The following is a 19,195-nucleotide window of genomic DNA, read 5'->3' on the forward strand; positions in this document are numbered from 1 at the left end:
CTATGTTTTCCCTCCTCCTGGGGTTTGCACAAGCTGTCCCCCTTCGCCAAGCAAATTCTTCCCCCACTCTCCCACACCTTGACTAAATTCTTCTCCTCTTTCAGGCTCACCTCTTCCGGGAAACCTTTGCCTGGTAATAAAACAACGAAAACATACTGAGAACTTACTGTGGGACAGGCACTTTTCTAAGTTCTTTCACGGGCATTAACTTGTGTAATTATGAGGAAAACTGTAGGAAGTAGGTGTGATTATCCCATTTCGTGGAGGAGGAAACCGAGACACAGATGGGGGGAAATTTCTGAAAGTGTTACAAAGATGGACCATGAACTCTGAGGAAGGAAGAATCTGTGAGCGAATGCCTAAGAACTAGGGATGAGGGGCGGGGGGAAGGAGATCATAACGAAGTTAAAGATTATGCCGGGATGTTGGTCTTTTGCGCAAAGGAGATTCGAAGATTACGGTCAAAGAGAGGTAGTGACTGCACTGGAGATTTCTGGAGACGGTGCAGCCTCTGTTGGTGACACGGTTCAAGGTACAAGCAGGGGAGTGGGAGGCTGGGGGTGGGGGGGGGGAGGAAGGTGTTCTTGAGAATGTTTCCTAATTCACAATATCCGCCAAATTCTACTTAAATGAATGCTGAATGTATGTGGTGAAACGCAGCACTTTCAGGAAAGCCCTAACCCACGTCTCCTCAGAGGCTGCTTGCTTTTGCTTCTCGGTCCCCAACCGGAGGAATATTCTGCACAGCGCACGAGAACGTTCGCTGCCCGGTTTCCCGGGCCCGGCTCGCTCCCTGACTGGTCCCGGAAGGAGAGCCCTCGCCTGAGAAATAGGCCGCGCCAGGAGAAGCTGCGGCCAGCACCGAAAGGGCGGTTGCGCGGCGACTGCGCTAAGTCGGTCTCTCAGGTCGGCCTCCGGCTCAGCCCACCAGGAGCGTGTCCGAGGTCTGGCGTGAGGCAGCTGCGGCTTCGCCCCAGGAAAGGGAGATGGGCTGTCGGCGGCTGCAGCAGGAAAGCTCGCGTCCACAGGCAGCCAAGGACGCCAAAGCGCCCCGCGACCCAGGGCGCCACGGTTCGGGGCGGCAAAGGCGGCGGGAAGCCGTGCCCCGCCCACTCAACGGCCCCAGGAGAGGCGTGGCCACGGCAGGCCCCGCCTACACCGCGCGCGCGGCCCCTGGGCAACCGGCACAACACAACAAAATGGCCGCCGCATCGCTGGACGCCTGAAGGAAACAACCTGCGCGTCTCCCGCCCCGCCTCGTCCCGCGGGCCCGCTCGGATCGGCTCCTCGGCGGTGAGTGCCAGGCCGGGTCGAGGCCGTTCTCCGGCATCGGGCGGAGCGGTGGGGGCTGGCGACGAAGGCGGGAAGGCCTCGAGCGAGCGTGGGGTGGGACGGCTCGGGATGGATCCGGGGGCGGGGGCGTGTGCCTGGAAATTGGGATTGGATGAGAAGGAGGGGAGGGCCGGAACGGGCGTGGGGAGAAGGATGAAGGAGGGAGGTTTGGATGAGAAGTGAGAAGGTCACTGGTGGGGATGGGTGTGGGGGGCAGTTGGGAATGGAGAACCAGACTGCGGGGAGGTGTGGACGTTGGGTGCGGCTCCGAGAAGGATGGGGGTCCTGACACCAGGAGGAGGAGGAGGAGGAGGAGGGAGAGGCAGGGGTGTGCCAAGTGTCTGCGGGGAATGGCAGGGATAAAGGACGGTTTGGGTGTCCTTACGAGTGTCCTGGTATCCGACAGAATACAGTACGTGGAGAATGATGAAAGTTAGGGTATTGGGAAGAAATGTTGAAAGGAAAAGCAAATATTTTGTTGTATAATGGTTAAAGGATGGGTGAATCCTGATGTCAAAATTTGGGTTCAAGTCTTGGTTCTACCAACTTGTGTTACTTAACCCGCTCTGTGACTTTGGGCATGTACCTTAATCTTCCTGAGCATGTTTTCTCATTTGTAAAAATAACTGCTAATTACCTTAGAGTGTACAGTATGCGTCAAATTCAGCCCTAAGCCCTTCGCGTGTATTAACTAATTGAGAATTTAAAATAACCTGTATGAAGTGACCATCTTCATTTTAAAGTTGAAGAAACTGCGGACCAGAGAGATTAAGTAATTTGCCTAATGTCACACAGAAAATAGAGAAGCAGGATTTGAACTCCCGCTGTTTAGTTCCAGAATTCAAGCTCTTGATTCTCAATGACATACTGCCACTTGTAAATGAGATGAATAATTCTCACCTTATACACCATCTTTGAGAATTTAAATTTGCTAATGTCTTTAAGAGTGCTTAGCACTGTGCTCTTTTCATTCAACAAATATTTATTGTGCATGCAACAATAGAATCTCTGCTGTCTTGTAGCTTGGAAACAAGCAATAATCAAGTTGTGGCGCAAATGATCATTTAATTGTAATTGTGAGATGTTCTAAAGGAGACTACTTGGTGCAGGGACTGTATATAATAGGGAGATGTAATCCTTTTGTGCATCTTGAGTGTAGAAACCCTGCCTTCTCAGCATTATTTTCTGAGTCTCACAGTTCTTAGTGCATAAAAGTCACTCAATAAAACTGAGTTACTGAATAAATAAATTAATGGGAAGAGATGGGCAGCTTGTGTTTTAGGATACCTGAGTAGAATGGAGAGAGATAGGAGAAGAGAACCCGGGATGTTAACAGGGTGAAAAAGGACATGGAGCTCAGGGTGTTGGAAGGGAACGGCTAGTGTCCAAACAATCACATTGGGATGGAGAGGAATGGGTAGAGGTTTGGCTATTTTGTTGGGGGAGAATAATTTGAAGTCAGAGTATAATAATAGAGATTAGGATGTCAGGGTATTTGCTGAGATGAGTAATTTGGGGAGCCAAGATGGATATAGAAGCGTTGAGATAGGATGCTGGAAAGAACTGCAGAGGAAAAGAGGCTAATACAGCATTTGGGAATTGGGACAGTGTTTGTGGGGAAACTCGGCAATGAGAATGGGATGAAGTATGGGAGGCGGAGGCTGACAAGCACAGGAGTGGAGGATTGCCTTTGGAGAGGAGTGGGAATCAGCATATTTGAAAGGGCCAGAGAAAGTTAGAGTATTTAAGTGGGTCAATGTGCATGGGATGAAGTAGAATTGTAGGGAAAGTGCGGAGATGTGATTCAAGGGCTACAGGATGGAGAGGGATGTGGAGGTCAAGAAATGGGGATCAATGTTTGCATATTGAGGTGGGCTGGGAAGAAAGAGGGAGGGTTTGGGGGAGAATGGAAGTCTGTCTCATTTGGAGAAGATCAAACAAGATGGAAAGTTAGAAGTGCGAGGAAAGGCTGAATAGAGGGGGAGGTATGGTCTTTCCTAAGCTGTGTATCAGGGCAAGGGGGTGACAAGATGGATGGTGTTTTCTGACCTGGTCATTTGATTCTGATAATCCCATCATTCCAAGAACTTTCTCTTGCTGCTGCAGACCTCCTTCTGGGCCTTCGAAATATGCCTCCAGCTCTGGACTTGTTTTCCTTTCTCTTTATCCTGCCCCTTCACACATTCTAGCCCTGCCTCTAAGTGTCTTATTTCTCTGGCTTGGTCTTTATGGGATTGCAAACTACATCTAGGGTCAAACAGCATCCCCATCCCTCCCTTAAAATTGTAATTGACAATTTACTATGTCCGGGTGCTAGTCTCTGAAATAATGCCAGCTGCTCTCAAGCACAGCCTAGCTCACTATTACTGAGTTAGCTGTTTTATGAGATTGTAATACATATCTGTTGTTCGAATGTCCAAGTCTTACAGGAGCTATGGCGACCCAGAGAGGGGACCTGAGAATGCATTGTGACTTTGGAGCCACGTTACAATTCATAAAAGAAAGGAGTTGACCTAGATTTCCCAAATGCATTGTAAGATATTTTTTTTAAAACTATAAATGAGTAAAGGTTTTTCTGATCAGAGTTTTTCTGATCGCGAGAGGTAGCAGAGGACTTCATGATAGTCTAGTGAGGCCCAGAAGGTCTTAGTCCTTAGGATGTTATGAGGAGAATTCAGGATGGTTCAGTTCAATATTTTAAGAATTTAGAGAGAAGACTAAGATGTGGGATACAAAATAATTGCATTGCATAGAAATATAAGATGTGCTTTTTTTTTAACTGTTTATTTATTTTTGAGAGAGCACAAGTCGGGGAGGGGCAGAGAGAGGGGGACAGAAGATCCAAAGCAGGCTTTGTTCTGATAGACTGACAGCAGTAAGCCTGATGTGGGGCTTGAACCCACTAACTGCAGGATCATGACCTGAGCTGAAGTCGGACACGCAACTGACTGAGCCACCCAGGGGCCCCTAAGATGTGCTTTTTTTTTAGCCCCGAAACTCAAAAATCTATAAAGCATATCTCTGTAGCATGTGGCACACACTATTATTCTAATTATGTAATTTTCTATCATGTTACAGGATAGAGAAAGATACATAGAAGTGACAACTGGGCCCGCCCTGTTCCTCCCCTCTTTTATTTTTTTAATCTCTTGCCCTTATAAAAATTACATTTTAATTCAGGAATAAATACAATTTTTAACTAATTAGTTAATTAGTTTTTATCATTTTATTTTTAAAGCACATGCCTCTTAGCTGTCCTCAAGTTTGAACATACTAATCTTATTTAAGAAGAGAAGCCATTTCAGCTTATTACAGAACCAATAGTATTCCTAAGAGACTGGTTTCCGCGGCAGAGTAGTGTGATAGTAACACAAGTTTTTTGCCACACTTGTGAAATTAGGACCAAAAGCCTTGTCACTGGCATAACGAGCTGTTATGTGACTTGGAGGAGGCTTTTCTGAACCATATGGATAGTTTAACATGAAAAAATGAAAGAGAGGGGTGCCCACGTGGACCAGTGGGTTAAGCGTCTGACTGTAGCTCAGGTCATGATCTCATTCATGGTGCGAGAGTTCAAGCCTCACATCGGGCTCTCTGCTGTCAGCTGAGAGCCTGCTTCGGGTCCTCCGCCTCGCTCTCTCTCTGTCCCTCCCCTGCTCGTGCTCTCTCTCCGTCTCAAAAATAAATAAACATTAAAAAAAATGAAAGAGAAAGTAAAGACACATAGAAGTTTGTAGTTTAAAGTGAGCCAAACTATTGATATAAGGAAGTTGCCATATTGTAATATATAATTGTGAAATAATCACTTAAAAATTTTTTTTCATGTTTGTTTATTTTTGAAAGAGAGAGGGAGGGGGCAGAGAGAGAGGGAGACACAGAATCTGAAACAGGCTCCAGGCTCTGCACTGTTAGCACAGAGCCCTATGCGGGACTCGAACTCAGGAGATCGAACCGTGAGATCATGATCTGAGCCGAAGTCGGACGCTCAACAGACTGAGCCACCCAGGCACCCCAAAATAATCCCTTTTTAAAAACGAATGTAACAGGTTTTTTTTTTTTTCTCTCTTCAAACTAGTCACTTAAGAAACTAGATCATAAATAAGTTCAGTGATGCTGTTGTATTAAATTTTCTGTTTTTCCTCCAGGAATTGTTCTTACATTACATGTTATTCGTTGATCAAGGTCCTTTAGTGACATTTTTTCTGGTCTATTTCGTGTGAGGCACCATGCTAGGCTCTAGAGAGCAAATCAAACATCTAGACTCCAGAAAACTCACCAATATGACGCAGTAATGAAGACACAGGCTTTGGAATCAGATCAGGATTCAAGCCTTGGCTTAACTAATTAGTTCTGGGACTTTGAACAAATTACTTAACCTTTTAATCTTTATGGGGGGGATAATAACAGCTATTTCGTGGAATTGTATTTATTCCTTCTACTGTGATGATACATGTAAGAGCTTATCACAGTATTTGACACTTGGTAAAGTTAATGATCAAACTGGGAAAGGAAAAAGTTGTAGCTGAAGTAATGGGTCTGATTTTCTTGTGAGATGTATAAATTAATTCTGAAAGCAGGACCCAAAAAAGAATTCTAGAAATGTTTTTGCGTAAGATCAGCATTCCTAGAATGACTATATAGTCATTGAAAGGTGTCACATCTGCCAATTGTTGGTTAATTGATTGACTATATTAATGGCAGCTCTCTTTTACCTATATTGTGTATGTTCCAACCATTTAACAAATAAATTTCTTCATAATCCCAGCCTGTATAATAATACCCATATACTTCTGAAGGTTTTCACACATCAAACCGTTATAATATCTCTTTCTAATACCAATTTATGTAGCATTAACGTTTGAGCTGCCCCAAATCTTTGAATTGAAAACTACTTTTCTAAAAATTAATTTGTGTTTTGTCTTAATATTTTAAGAGGGGAGAGTAGGAGAGATTATGGATGTTGAATAAAAATAGGATCATTGTTAATGCACCCTTGCTCAGGGCCTGTCCATTTTATAAGATTTTTTTTGCCTAAAAGTTTGTCAAACTTAAAATTTTTGCAATGTTTTTAGAATGATTATACTTCTAAGAGCAATTGTGTATCATGACAATCTGTTTTGCATAAACCTAACCTTGCATAGTAGGAGTCTTGGGGTTGAGGACTAATATTGCTCAAGAAGATATCCTTTGCTGAAGTACTAAATATCATTTTGTCAGTTCCAAGTTCTTCATGAAGAATTCATTAGGTAAATATTACTTATCTGCTTTCTGCTAAGCTCTGTCCTAGGCCTGGAATAAATCAGTGAACAGTATCCCTACTTTCGTGGAACTTACATTCTACTAGGTTAATTATGTTATTTGTGTTACAAATTAGTTTGAGAGGAGAACTGATTCTCATGGTTACTACAGCTAGCATTGTGTTTGACCAGGTCATTTACTGTTCTGGGCCTTAATTTCCTTTTATGAAGAGTAAAGGGATTTGACTAAGGCCCCTTTCATCAATAAATGCTTCCATTCCTTCTGGAAGATCTGAACTTCAACAAAATTGATTTTGGGCAAGCAATAGAAGCCATGCGAGTTTGAAGTGATCAGATGTTTTTCAAATAGAATGAGACAAATGTGAATGAATATCTGAAGCATAATGTTTAACAAAGAAGGCAGATATAAAAGATATTCTATGATTTCATTTACATACAGCTCAAAAATAGTTTCCGGGGCACCTGGCTGGCTCAGTTGGTAGAGTGTGCAACTCTTGATCTTCGGGTTGTGAGTTCAAGCCCCAGGTTGGGTCTAGGGATTACTCAAAAATCAAAATCTTTTTAAAAAATAGTTTAAAAAACCTCTGGCATTGGAAATCAGGATAGTGATTCCCCAGGTGTGGGGGTTAATGATTAGAAGGGGGCATGAGGAGGCTTCTGGGGTTCTGGTAATATTCTGTTTCTTGATCTGGATACTGGTTGTATTCAGTGTATAAAAATTCATGGAGCTGTACACTTATGTTTTGTGCATTGTTCTATATGGGAGGAAAATGGAGGAATGGGGGAAATGATAAATTCAGTTTGGACACGTTGAGTTACTAAGGCAATGAGATATCAAGGAGACAGTTGGGAATAGGAGTCTGGACCTCAAGAGAGAGGTTGGAATAAATATGAAAACATCAGTATAGAGGTGACACTGGGAGCCATGGGTGTGCATTAGATTGTGTAAAGTGAGATTAGAGAGAGTAGAAGAGACTTGAGGAGCTCTGACATTTGAGGATTGACTAGAGTGTGAACCAGCAAAGGAAGCCAAGGAGTGGCCACAGATGCAGGAGGATACCAGGAGAATGTGGTGTCCCAGAAGCGAAAGAAGAAACGTTATCAGGAGGAGAGAGTACTCATCAGTATGAAATACTGCTGGTTGCCAGATATTTCTACCTTCTTGCATTCTAGGACCTTTGTGGGTATGAGGGGTGTTGTGATTAGTTTGGCCCAACAGAGAACAGAAATGACAGGTAAAACTTCTGGGTGGAGCATGTGTCAATACAAGACCCTCTGAAAGTCTGCTTTTCCTTTGGCCAGGTGATCAGCAGTGTCTGAAGCAGTGTCTGCTTCCATCTGCCTGGAATAGTATGGATCCTGGCATCTATAGCCTCTGAGTTTCTAATGTTGTCACCTTAAAAACACTAGAAAGAGGGGCGTGCCTGGCTGGCTCAGTCATTAGAGCCTACAAGTCTTGAACTTGGGGTTGTGAGTTTGAGCCCCACTTAGGGCATAGAACTTACTTTAAAAATGCTAGAAATTAATAGTTTTGAGAACTCTAAAAAATTAACCTTATTAAATATGCTGAAAACTCTTACAGGTTTTGATGGACACCTGGCTTTATTCTTGCCATGAAGAAAGGTTCTCAGCAAAAATTTTCCAAAGCAAAGATGCCCCCATCACCGCGTTCTCCTAGTTCACCATCCCTCATGTCCAATATGAGATCTAGGTCACTTTCACCTTTAAGTGGATCTGAGACTCTGCCTTTTCATTTTGGAGGACAGTGGCATGAGCAAGGTGAGATCACAGATGAAAGCACTATGCTTCTGGACTACCAAGACCATAAAGGTAATGCTTTTTAATCTTAGGAATTTGAACACAGGGGCACCTGGGTGGCTCAATCGGTTAAGCGTCCAACTTTGGCTCAGGTCATGATCTCGCAGTTTGTGGGTTTGAGCCCCGTGTCGGGCTCTGTGCTGACAGCTCGGAGTCTGGAGCCTGTTTTGGGTTCTGTGTGTGTGTTGTCTCTCTCTGCCCCTCCCCTGCTCACGCTCTGTCTCTGTCTCAAAAAGAAATAATAAACACTAAAAAAAAAAAAAAAAAAAAAATTAAAGAATTTGAACACATACTCTTGAGTAGAGATGGAAAATACTGAACGTACCTTTTTGGTCCAAGTGAAATACGTATCTTGGTACTAACACGACCTATTGTTTATGCCGATGGAAAGTGTCTAAGGACAGTGGAGGATGAAGTCTTCTGGGTGAGGGTGAAGCTGTCTGAAAGCTGAGGGCAAAGGAGAAGGGAGCTTCCAGAAAGAGGAAGCTTTATTTCCTGTGGTGGGAGAGTGCCTTAGTGCTCATCTGCCAAATTTACCATCATCTTTGGTTAGAGGAAAAGCGTATGTGTTCACTTCAGAGTGGAGTGCCTTAATTCAGTGCAGAAATGTTATCCACCCTTGCACTATTCCAGTCTGCTTATTGACAGAGTGCCTGTCTGTGAACGGACTGATTTTCCTGTAAGGGACATGTAAATATTCCACCAAGGTTTTGTTTTTATTTCTTTCTTAAAGACAGTCTGTTAGTGTGGGAATCTGTTTTCAGATTTTTTTTCAACGAAACGATTTAATGTGACTAAATGTGAATGAAAACTATGTGATTTCTTTGTTAAGTCATGAAGTCATAGCTATCTATTTGATCGGTTTTTATTAATAAACCTTATCAGATCAGCAATTGAGTTCAGACTATACCCTTGCTGCCAGTTGGTACATTGCTGACTCTAATTTGATTAATATTTTAGAATATTAGTTTCTTTCCAAAGTAAAGGAAAATCATTTTATTTGGAACCAGAATAAACGTAATATTAACGTATTATAAACAGTCATAGGAAATCTTTGTCACACAGCCTGAATTGGGAACCCAGCATTAATTTTTTCTGACTCATAAAGAATTTTCTTTTTACAGCTGCTTTTGTAAAATGTAAGATGGCTTTAATAAACTTTGATAGCAATATGCAGGCTTAGGACAGGGTATGCAATCCATCACGTTAGTGCTTTATAAAATATGTGGTGTTATTCTCTATTTATAAGATTAACAAATTTGAGTTTCTCACCATTTAAGAAAAGATTTTTAAGAATTCCAGTGTTTCTCACAGACCAGTGGAATAGAATAGAGACTCCAGAATTGGACCCACAAATGTATGGCCAACTAATCTTTGACAAACCAGGGAAGAATATCCAATGGAAAAAAGACAGTCTCTTTAACAAATAGTGCTGGGAGAACTGGACAGCAACATGCAGAAGAATGAAACTAGACCACTTTCTTACACCATTCACAAAAATAAACTCAAAATGGATGAAGGGCCTGAATGTGATAGGAAACCATCAAAACCCTAGAGGAGAAAGCAGGAAAAAAACCTATCTGACCTCAGCCACAGCAATTTCTTACTCGACACATCTCCAAAGGCAAGGGAATTAAAAGCAAAAATGACCTATTGGGACCTCATCAAGATAAAAAGCTTCTGCACTGAAAAGGAAACAATCAACAAAACTAAAAGGCAACTGACAGAATGGGAAAAGTTATTTGCAAACATATGGGATAAAGGGCTAGTATCCAAAATCTATAAAGAACTCACCAAACTCCACACCTGAAAAATAAATAATCCAGTAAAGAAATGGGCAAAAGACATGAACAGACACTTTTCTAAAGAAGACATCCTGATGGTCAACAGGCACATGAAAAGATGCTCAACGTCACTCCTCATCAGGGAAATACAAATCAAAACCACACTCAGATATCACCTCACGCCAGTCAGAGTGGCCAAAATGAACAAATCAGGAGACTAAAGATGCTGGAGAGGATGTGGAGAAACGGGAACCCTCTTGCACTGTTGGTGGGAATGCAAATTGGTGCAGCTGCTCTGGAAAACAGTGTGGAGGTTCCTCAAAAATTGAAAATAGATCTACCTTATGACCCAGCAATAGCACTGCTAGGAATTTACCCAAGGGATACAGGAGTGTTGATACATAGGAGCACGTGTACCCCAATGTTTATAGCAGTGCTTTCAACAGTGGCCAAATTATGGAAAGAACCTAAATGTCCATCAACTGATGAATGGATAAAGAAATTGTGGTTTATATACAATGGAATACTACTTGGCAATGAGAAAGAATGAAATATGGCCTTTTGTAGCAACGTGGATGGAACTGGAGAGTGTTATGCTAAGTGAAATAAGTCAGGCAGAGAAAGACAGATACTGTATGTTTTCACTCCTATGTGGATCCTGAGAAACTTAACAGAAGACCATGGGGGAGGAGAAGGGGGAAAAAAAGTTATAGAGAGGGAAGGGGGCAAACCATAAGAGACTCTTAAATACTGAGAACAAACTGAGGGTTGATGGCAGGTGGGGGAGAGGGGAACGTGGATGATGTGCATTGAGGAGGGCACCTGTTGGGATGAGCACTGGGTGTTGTATGGAAACCAATTTGACAATAAATTATGTATATGTGTATATATATATATATATATATATATATACACACACACACACGATAAATTATGTAGACAATAATTATGTATATGTACACATATATGTATATATAAATATATATAGAAAGAATTCCAGTGTTTTTGAACTTTAGGTTGGAATTTAAAAAACAAACCCAGGTTAGTGCCAGTTTATTTAAAAAAAAAAAAAAGCTAACATCAAAATATTGCTGAAAACTTCAGTGCTGCATAATTATTAAAAGTGTAAGTTTTAGGGGTGCCTGGGTGGCTCAGTTGGTTGAGCAGTTGACTTCGACTCAGGTCATGATCTCACGGTTCCTGAGTTTAAGCCCCTTGTTGGGCTCTGTGCTGACAGCTCAGAGCCTGGAGCCTGCTTTGGATTTTGTCTCTGTCTCTCTCTCTCTCTCTGTCTCTTCCCCTCCCCCACTCTCTCTTGTCTCTCAAAAAAATGAATAAACGTTAAATTTTGCTTCAAGTGTATGTTTTAGATTCATCTGCCTGCATTCAAGCCTGGATTTGCACATCACTAGTTACAAGATCTTGAGCAAACTGTTATAATTTTTTAAAAATAAATAGATATAGTAATTTCTATTTCAAAAATTTGTCCTACAAATGAAATTTTGTAAGTGTAAAGCACTTAGCACAGCATGGTACATGGTTAATATTTAGTGACGTTATTATAGATGCTATATAATTATTATTATATAATGCTGTATAGAGTAACATTTAAACATTGCAATTAGCACTAACCAGCTGTTTTTATATTTGCATGGCTTAAAACAATTTTTTTTTGTTATATAACATCAAACTAATATGTTTTTCAGAAAATGTATGTCATCTACTGATGATGATCTGTTTCTCTAATTGCAGAAGCTGATTCACATGCAGGAGTCCGATATATTACAGAGGCCCTTGTTAAAAAACTTACTAAACAGGACAATTTGGCCTTGGTAAAATCTCTGAACCTTTCACTTGCTAAAGATGGTGGCAAGAAATTTAGGGTAAGTTATCAGCATTTCTAAATATGGGCATTGTTTTTAATTTTCCTGTGTTTTAAAACTGAAAATTAAAAGATTATATTAGATTTACAGTAACATCTCTTGCTAATTTGTAGCAGATATTGTATTGTTTCCAGTGAAAGTTCTGTCAGAACTATGACATTTTCACATTCATAAGCTGTTACTATTCTATACATTATTGGATTCTCTCTAGAGAAGTGATTGGCAAACTACAGCTTGTAAGGCCAAATCGGGCCTGCTGCCTATTTTTGTACATAAAATTTTATTGGAACACAGCCACACTCATTTATCATGAATAGTGTCTGTGGCTGTTTTTTATAAGGCCCAAATACTCATTACGTGGCTTTTTCCAAAAAAGCTTGTTGATCCCTGCTCTAGAGTGTTTACTGCTTTATTCATAAACTGTCCAATATGAACACATTGTAAAAGATGACTTAAATTTTTGAACTGGAAAATATGTAAACTTAGATGCCTATTACAATAGTCACAAAAATTAATTCCAGAAGGTTGAATATCTTAATGAGACCAAAGCAAAATCAACCCACAAAAATACCGTAACAGTATTAGGAAAGAATATAGGAGAATATATTTTAGAAGAGTCGGGAAAGCCCTTTAAGCAAACACCAGCCTTAATGCCACGTAGAAAAATATTGACAGACTTAGCTTGTGTAAAGATTAAAAACTGTTTAATGAGGGGCACCTGGGTGGCGCAGTCGGTTAAGCGTCCGACTTCAGCCAGGTCACGATCTCGCGGTCCATGAGTTCGAGCCCCGCGTCGGGCTCTGGGCTGATGGCTCGGAGCCTGGAGCCTGTTTCAGATTCTGTGTCTCCCTCTCTCTCTGCCCCTCCCCCATTCATGCTCTGTCTCTCTCTGTCCCAAAAATAAATAAAACGTTGAAGAAAAAAAAAAAAGTGTTTAATGAAAGGTACCTTTTAAAAAGTTAAAAGCAACAAACTGGCAGGGACTGTTTTCAACATCTGTAACAATACCCATATAATGTAAAGAGCTTCTACAATTTGGTAAGAGAGACAACTCAATGGAAAATGTGCAAAGGGTATGAACAAGGCATTCGCAAAAGTATTATAAATGACTAATACTGACATGAAAATGTATTCAACTTAATTAACATCAAATAAATATGAAATAAAATAAGAGTTTGGTACCATTTTCCATCTTGTGTGTCTAATGGACAAGAATCAAAAGGATTATTTCATGTTCAGAAAGGTGTGGGAAGTGCATATTATCATATGGTCTTAGTGGGACATACAGATTGGTGCTGCATTTTATAAAGACTGGTAGCATTTATCCAAATGTCAAATGTACTTATTTGATTCAGAAATTGAGTTTATATTTACTGAGTTTATACTTACTAACCCAGCAATTCTACTCCTCAATGTCTGTTGTACTTGATTTACATATACATTTATCCAAAAGTATATAGGCATGTTTATTAAGCATTATTTAAAATAGAAAAGTTGGAAATAACCAAATGTCAATAGGGGATTGGTTTTAAATGAATTATGATACAGTATAGCATGAAATACTACCAAGTTTTTTAGAAAATTGAGTTAGAACTCTATGTATTAACATGAGAAAATGTCCAGTGTATTTAATAGGGAAAAAAAGCAAGTTCTAAAACATCTTGTATAGTAAGATCTAAAAATTCTGTTTTTATATATGTGTATGTATGGATGTAAATGAATTGAAAGGTACAGATGTATTTCAACAGTGGCTACCTTTGATCAGTGGGATCTTTTACATGGGCCTGGGGACGTGATGAAGAGAGCTTCTTATGTTTCGTTTGAAATTTTCATTAGAATATATTTATGTATTACTTATGTAATTAAAAAGGAAACAGGAGAGGGCACCTGGGTGGCTCAGCTGTTGGCTCAATCCGACTCTTGATTTTGGCTCAGGTCATGATCTCATGGTCGTGGGATCAAGCCCCATGTAGGGCTCTGCACTGACAGTGCAGATTCTCTCTCCCACTGTCCCTATCCCCTTTCAAAATAAATAAATAAAAATTTTTAAAAAAGGAAAAAGGAGACATTCTGGAGTTTACAAGTTGCAAAAATGACACCAAAGTGGTAAATATTTACTGTATGCTTATTATATGCCAGGCATTGTGTTAGTCTATAGGAACACCATACACAGGTAAATAAGCTCGGTTTCTGATCTCTGGGAACATAGAGCTTCCTAGAAGAATGCCTAGCATTAAGAGGAGAAATAGTGAAGGGGAATCAGAGAAAGCACACAGAGGAGAGGCTGAAGGGGCTATGAGAACAGAAGATCTAAGAGTATGATGGAGAGAGGCCAATGGAGGGAGAACATCAAGCACGAACGGATGATAAATGTCACGGAATCATTAAATAGGACTAAAGCTTAGAAGAAGTCATTTGGATCTGGTGGTTAAAAAGTCCTTCTGTTTCTCAAACCAACCAAGTTCATTCTTTTAGGGCCTTTGTATTTTTTCTTTTTTACTCTGCCTGTTCACACAGCTGGCTTTTTGTTATTTAGGTCTCAGCTCAGTGTACATCCTCTGTGTGCCACCCAGTTGCAATTAACTCCCTTCTCAGTGACTCCTCATTCTTTCAGTCACCGAGTATTTATTCAGTGCCCATTATGTGCCAGGCATTTATGCTATCACAGTGAACACAGCAGACAGATCTGCCCTCTGGATGCCTTGCATGCTGTCATGTCACATTATCTTTCTTTTCGTGTGAATATGCTTCAACGTCTGAAAATGTTGTTTATTTCTTTACTGGCTTTCTCCGCGAATGAAAACAAGGACTTTGGTTTCCTTATTCAGCACTGTATTTCCAGTACCTAGAACAGTTCCTGGCACATAATCCATGTTTGAGAAATATGTGTAGAATGGATGAATGAATGGCAGTCTTAGAACTATTTGATTACCTAGTAAAGGCAGAAGATATACTGCCTTACCAATAGAGTAAGAGTAAATGGAAAGCAGAATGAACAAATGTACACAACTCTTATGAGGACATGGTCACAAATAAAGGAGATAAAATGATAGCTTGATAGGAAAACAGGTTCAGCGCGAGGTGATTTGCTTTATACAGAGGAGACTGAGCCTGTCAAAAAAAAGCTCCTGTAGCAGGGGGGATGGTCTAGTTCATTGGTATCCGGTATCCATTGCCTGGTGCTGTATCTGGTATGTAGTAACTGCATAATAGCTGTCTTTTGAATAGTGACTTTTCAAAAAACTTTATTTATTTTGAGAGAGAGAGAGATAGGGAGCCGGGGGATAGGGGGAGGGCAGAGAGAGAGAGAGAGAGAGAGAGAGAGAGACAGAGAGAATCCCAAGCAGGCTCCAAGCTGTCCATGCAGAGCCTGATGGGGGGCTCGAGCCCATGAACCTTGAGATCACGACCTGAGCCAAAATCAAGAGTTGGACACTCAACTGACCGAGCCACCCTGGTGCCTCTGAATAGTGACTTTTTAAATTTGATCCAGGAGAGATAGAGATTGAAGATGCAAGAGCATGGGGTGGGGGGAGGGGGGTAGATGAGATGATGCAAGAGTGTACGTACCTAGCTGAACTTTGAAGAAAGAAGGAGAAGAGGGAGAGGGATAGAAAAGTTGAGGTGGAATTCTTGGTGGACAGTCTTGAGTGTCTCAGTACATAGGAAGTGTTGTCTGTCGAAGGGCAAGGAAAGTTTGGGGAGAGCTGCTATTCCTGGTCAAAGGAATCCCATACCAAGGGATTGTCCAGGAGAGCCGTAAGGGTTTATTATTTTCTGGTGACTGATCAAAACAGCCCCTGATGCACATACATACACGGTGTACTTTATGTCAAAGAATCTGTTGTCTAAAGTATTCATTTGTTTCCAATTAGTATATCGAAAATTTGGAAAAATGTGTTAAACTTGAAGTACTGAATCTCAGCTATAATATAATAGGGAAGATTGAGAAGATGGACAAGCTGGTAAAATTACGTGAACTCAACTTATCATATAACAAAATCTGGTAAGTAAGTACTTCTTTAGGTAGCATTGCAGGGTTGTCTTTGTTAGAGAGATTAATGCCACTCACATTACTGAATTGAAAGAGTCCTTTGAAATAGCAGACACCTGGATCCTCATTCATTGCTAGCCTAGTGCTTCACATATAACTGCTTTTGTGTTTTGGCATTACTAAAGTGCAGAATAATATCTTTCTAGTGTTATCCAAGGAGATACATGAGTACCAAGTTTTATCTTAATTCTGTTTTTGACAGGAAGTTTTCACAGATAGAGTCTTTGATCCACTGCCTTACTACATTAAGAAAGTTGACAGGAAGCAGTGTTTTAACCCTATCATTTTGATCCTAAAGATATTCCAATGTGTTTTGATCCTATGTGTTTATCCTGAAGTTTTTTGTTTATTGCTCTAAGAAATACACTCTCAGTCATGTTTCCACTTCATAGTATATATTACTGTGAGAAAGAAACATAATAAAACTGGCAGTGGCAAAAAAATACACATAGAAAACCTGTTATAAACTAAAGGATGCAGTTGTCAAATCTTGAAAATCTTTATATACTTCGCCCTGTCTTAGACTTGGTAGATACAGGTGGCCAACAAAATAAAACAACTAACAGTGGCAGAGGCTCTAATACAGCAAAAATGGAATGGGGGAAAAAACCTGATTAATGAGTTAAATCCTTAACATAAGGTTTATATAAAAAATAATTGATCGTAATGAAAGCAATTTCAATAAAGTGAAAATGAAGATATAAAAGCTTGGAAATATTTGCCCATATAGAAAACTTACCAAGAAATTAATTTGACAATTCAGTTGGGAAAATGTTTCATCAGTGAAAATTCCTCAGTGTGAGTGATGCTTTATTGATTTAAATATTCTGACTGAAATATTTATGTTCATAAATACAGTGTTGTTTTAGGGAGGCCACAAGTTCAAAATGGCAGCCATATCTTGCTGGCATAGCGTGTGTGTGCTCTTGAGATTTTCAGCTCTCCTCTAGCTTCCCACTAGTACTTCTCACAGTGATTAGAATGCCACGGACAGACTCTTTTCTGTATTGTGGGATCCTAAAGTTTGATAGTAAGATACGTAGGATTCCTGACCCAGTAATGAAGAGTTGGCAGCTTAGCTGTTCTGATCAATTTCTTTTCAGCCACTTTTTGTTTGTTTCTCATTTATAAAAAGGGTTAACAAATTTTAATTACGAAAATTAACCCCACATAAAACCAAGGCAATTTATTCTAAACATACAAGGGAAGCACTGTATCATTATATTTACTAAATTTGATTTTATTTTTTCCAGCAAAATTGAAGGCATAGAAAATATGCATAATTTGCAAAAGCTAAACCTTGCAGGAAATGAAATTGAACATATCCCAATATGGTTAGGGAAGAAGTTAAAATCTTTGCGAATCCTCAATCTGAAAGGCAACAAGATATCATCGGTAAGTTATTCAGAGTAGCAAGGATGTTTTCCAAATTTTTAGACTTGTGGAAAAAAAAGTTAAAATCTAAGTTTTTTTTAAAAAAAATGAGATTTCTTCTTTCAAGGTTCTTGGTCCTGTGACCAGATATCGAATTCAGGCATAATCAAGGACTCTCCAAGGTAAATACATATAGGCCTTTCTGGTTGTGCAAAGTTCCATGGTAACTGAGAGTTGGCCTCTTAGGATTTCTGCATCTACTATTTCATTTGAGCCTCAGAAAACTTTTTTTAAGGAGGCAGGAAAGGGATTATTTTTATAATACTATCAGATAGTATAGTCTTTTTTCCATTTTTGGGTTGAGTCTGTTACCCAAAGCACACAACGTGGGCCAAAATCCAGGTCCCTGAATGTCAGGAACAGAACAAAATCCAGGTCACTGTTGTTTTTTTCAGACTTACAAATTAAGCTTGATTATAATGTCAGGTGTTGTAGAAGGTTAATCACTAGCTCTTTATATTAGAACAACTTTGTTATCATGGCTCACACAATCTGATAATCCTGTATATTTTTCTTTGGAGTATAATTTATTATTTTCTTCTGACATTTACACAGGTGTTCAATATGTATTTGTTAAGTAAAAACATTGATTTACTTAAATTTATATTAAAATGAGGAACAATCATGCCTAATTTGAAGAACATCAGTCATAGAATAGACAATAAAAGCTGTGCCTTCTGGGGCGCCTGGGTGGCTCAGTCAGTTAAGCTTCCAACTTCGGCTCAGGTCATGATCTCATGGCTTGTGAGTTCGAGCCCCGCGTGGGGCTCTGTGCTGACAGCTCAGAGCCTGGAGCCTCTTCAGATTCTGAGTCTTTCTTTCTCTCTCTCTCTCTCTGCTGCTCCCCTGCTCACACACTTTCTCTCTTTGTCTCTCAAAAATAAATAAACATTAAAAAAAAAAAAAGCTGTGCCTTCTAATATGGGTCTAGACCTGCCTTCTGTGACCTTGGAAAATCCCTTTATCTGCCTAAAACTCATTGTTTAAATTGGAAAAAAACCAAATTCTGCCCTGCCTTCTTTCCTTACCGGCGTGTTATGGGACTCAGATAAAATGATAGATGTGAAAATGCTTTAAAAACTTTAGAACACTAAATAACTCTTAGGGTTGTATTCCTTAAACCTTCACCAATGGAAGCCAATAATGATAATCAACATTTGTTTAATTGCGGTGCAATTCACATTGTCTATGCTTTTTTATTTCACCTTTTATAAAGTTGTGGTAAGATGACTCTGTGCCATTTCACTGCAACAGCCCAACAGCCTCAGAAGAGCCCAAGCCCTGTACTATGTTGCACAGCATCACTTTGGAGCTCTTGTGGCTCATGGAGTGATGGAAAGTGGGAGCCATGAATCTAAAATTTGCTAAAAATACTTCTCAAAGTAGTTGATTTTCAGATAGGATTTGGTGTCAGCTGATGTTAACAGGAAAATCATTCAATAAGTATTTATCATCATTTCTAATTTTGCATGACTTTTTCATCCCAGTTTATATTTGACATTGACATCAGTAAGAGTGATACACATTCACTTGTGAGAGGAGATTTATTTGTACTAGCTATTAAAAATAGTGTTTCTCAGAGTGCCTGGGTGGCTCAGTCAGTTAAGCATATGACTTTGGCTCAGGTCATAA

At 40.1% G+C, this 19,195-nt stretch overlaps 1 protein-coding gene across 4 annotated transcripts in view; it reads left to right on the forward strand.

Moving 5' to 3' along the window:
- Positions 1–1,183: 1,183 nt before the first annotated feature.
- Positions 1,184–19,195, forward strand: part of CNTRL (centriolin) — an 84,907-nt gene continuing 66,895 nt past the window's right edge. For 2 of the 4 annotated variants that reach the window (XM_030294335.1, XM_030294338.1), the window contains exons 1-5: positions 1,184–1,293; positions 8,173–8,420; positions 11,945–12,075; positions 15,951–16,081; positions 17,383–17,524. In XM_030294335.1, coding sequence (XP_030150195.1) covers positions 8,204–8,420; positions 11,945–12,075; positions 15,951–16,081; positions 17,383–17,524 — 621 coding nt within the window. In that variant the 5' untranslated portion in view covers positions 1,184–1,293; positions 8,173–8,203. Of the gene's footprint in view, positions 1,294–3,753; positions 3,866–8,172; positions 8,421–11,944; positions 12,076–15,950; positions 16,082–17,382; positions 17,525–19,195 lie in introns of all 4 variants that reach the window. The other 2 variants (XM_030294336.1, XM_030294337.1) reach the window with 2 other exon arrangements.

This window comes from Lynx canadensis, chromosome D4, assembly GCF_007474595.2.
Source record: "Lynx canadensis isolate LIC74 chromosome D4, mLynCan4.pri.v2, whole genome shotgun sequence".
In the NCBI taxonomy this organism is placed as follows: Eukaryota; Metazoa; Chordata; class Mammalia; order Carnivora; family Felidae; genus Lynx; species Lynx canadensis.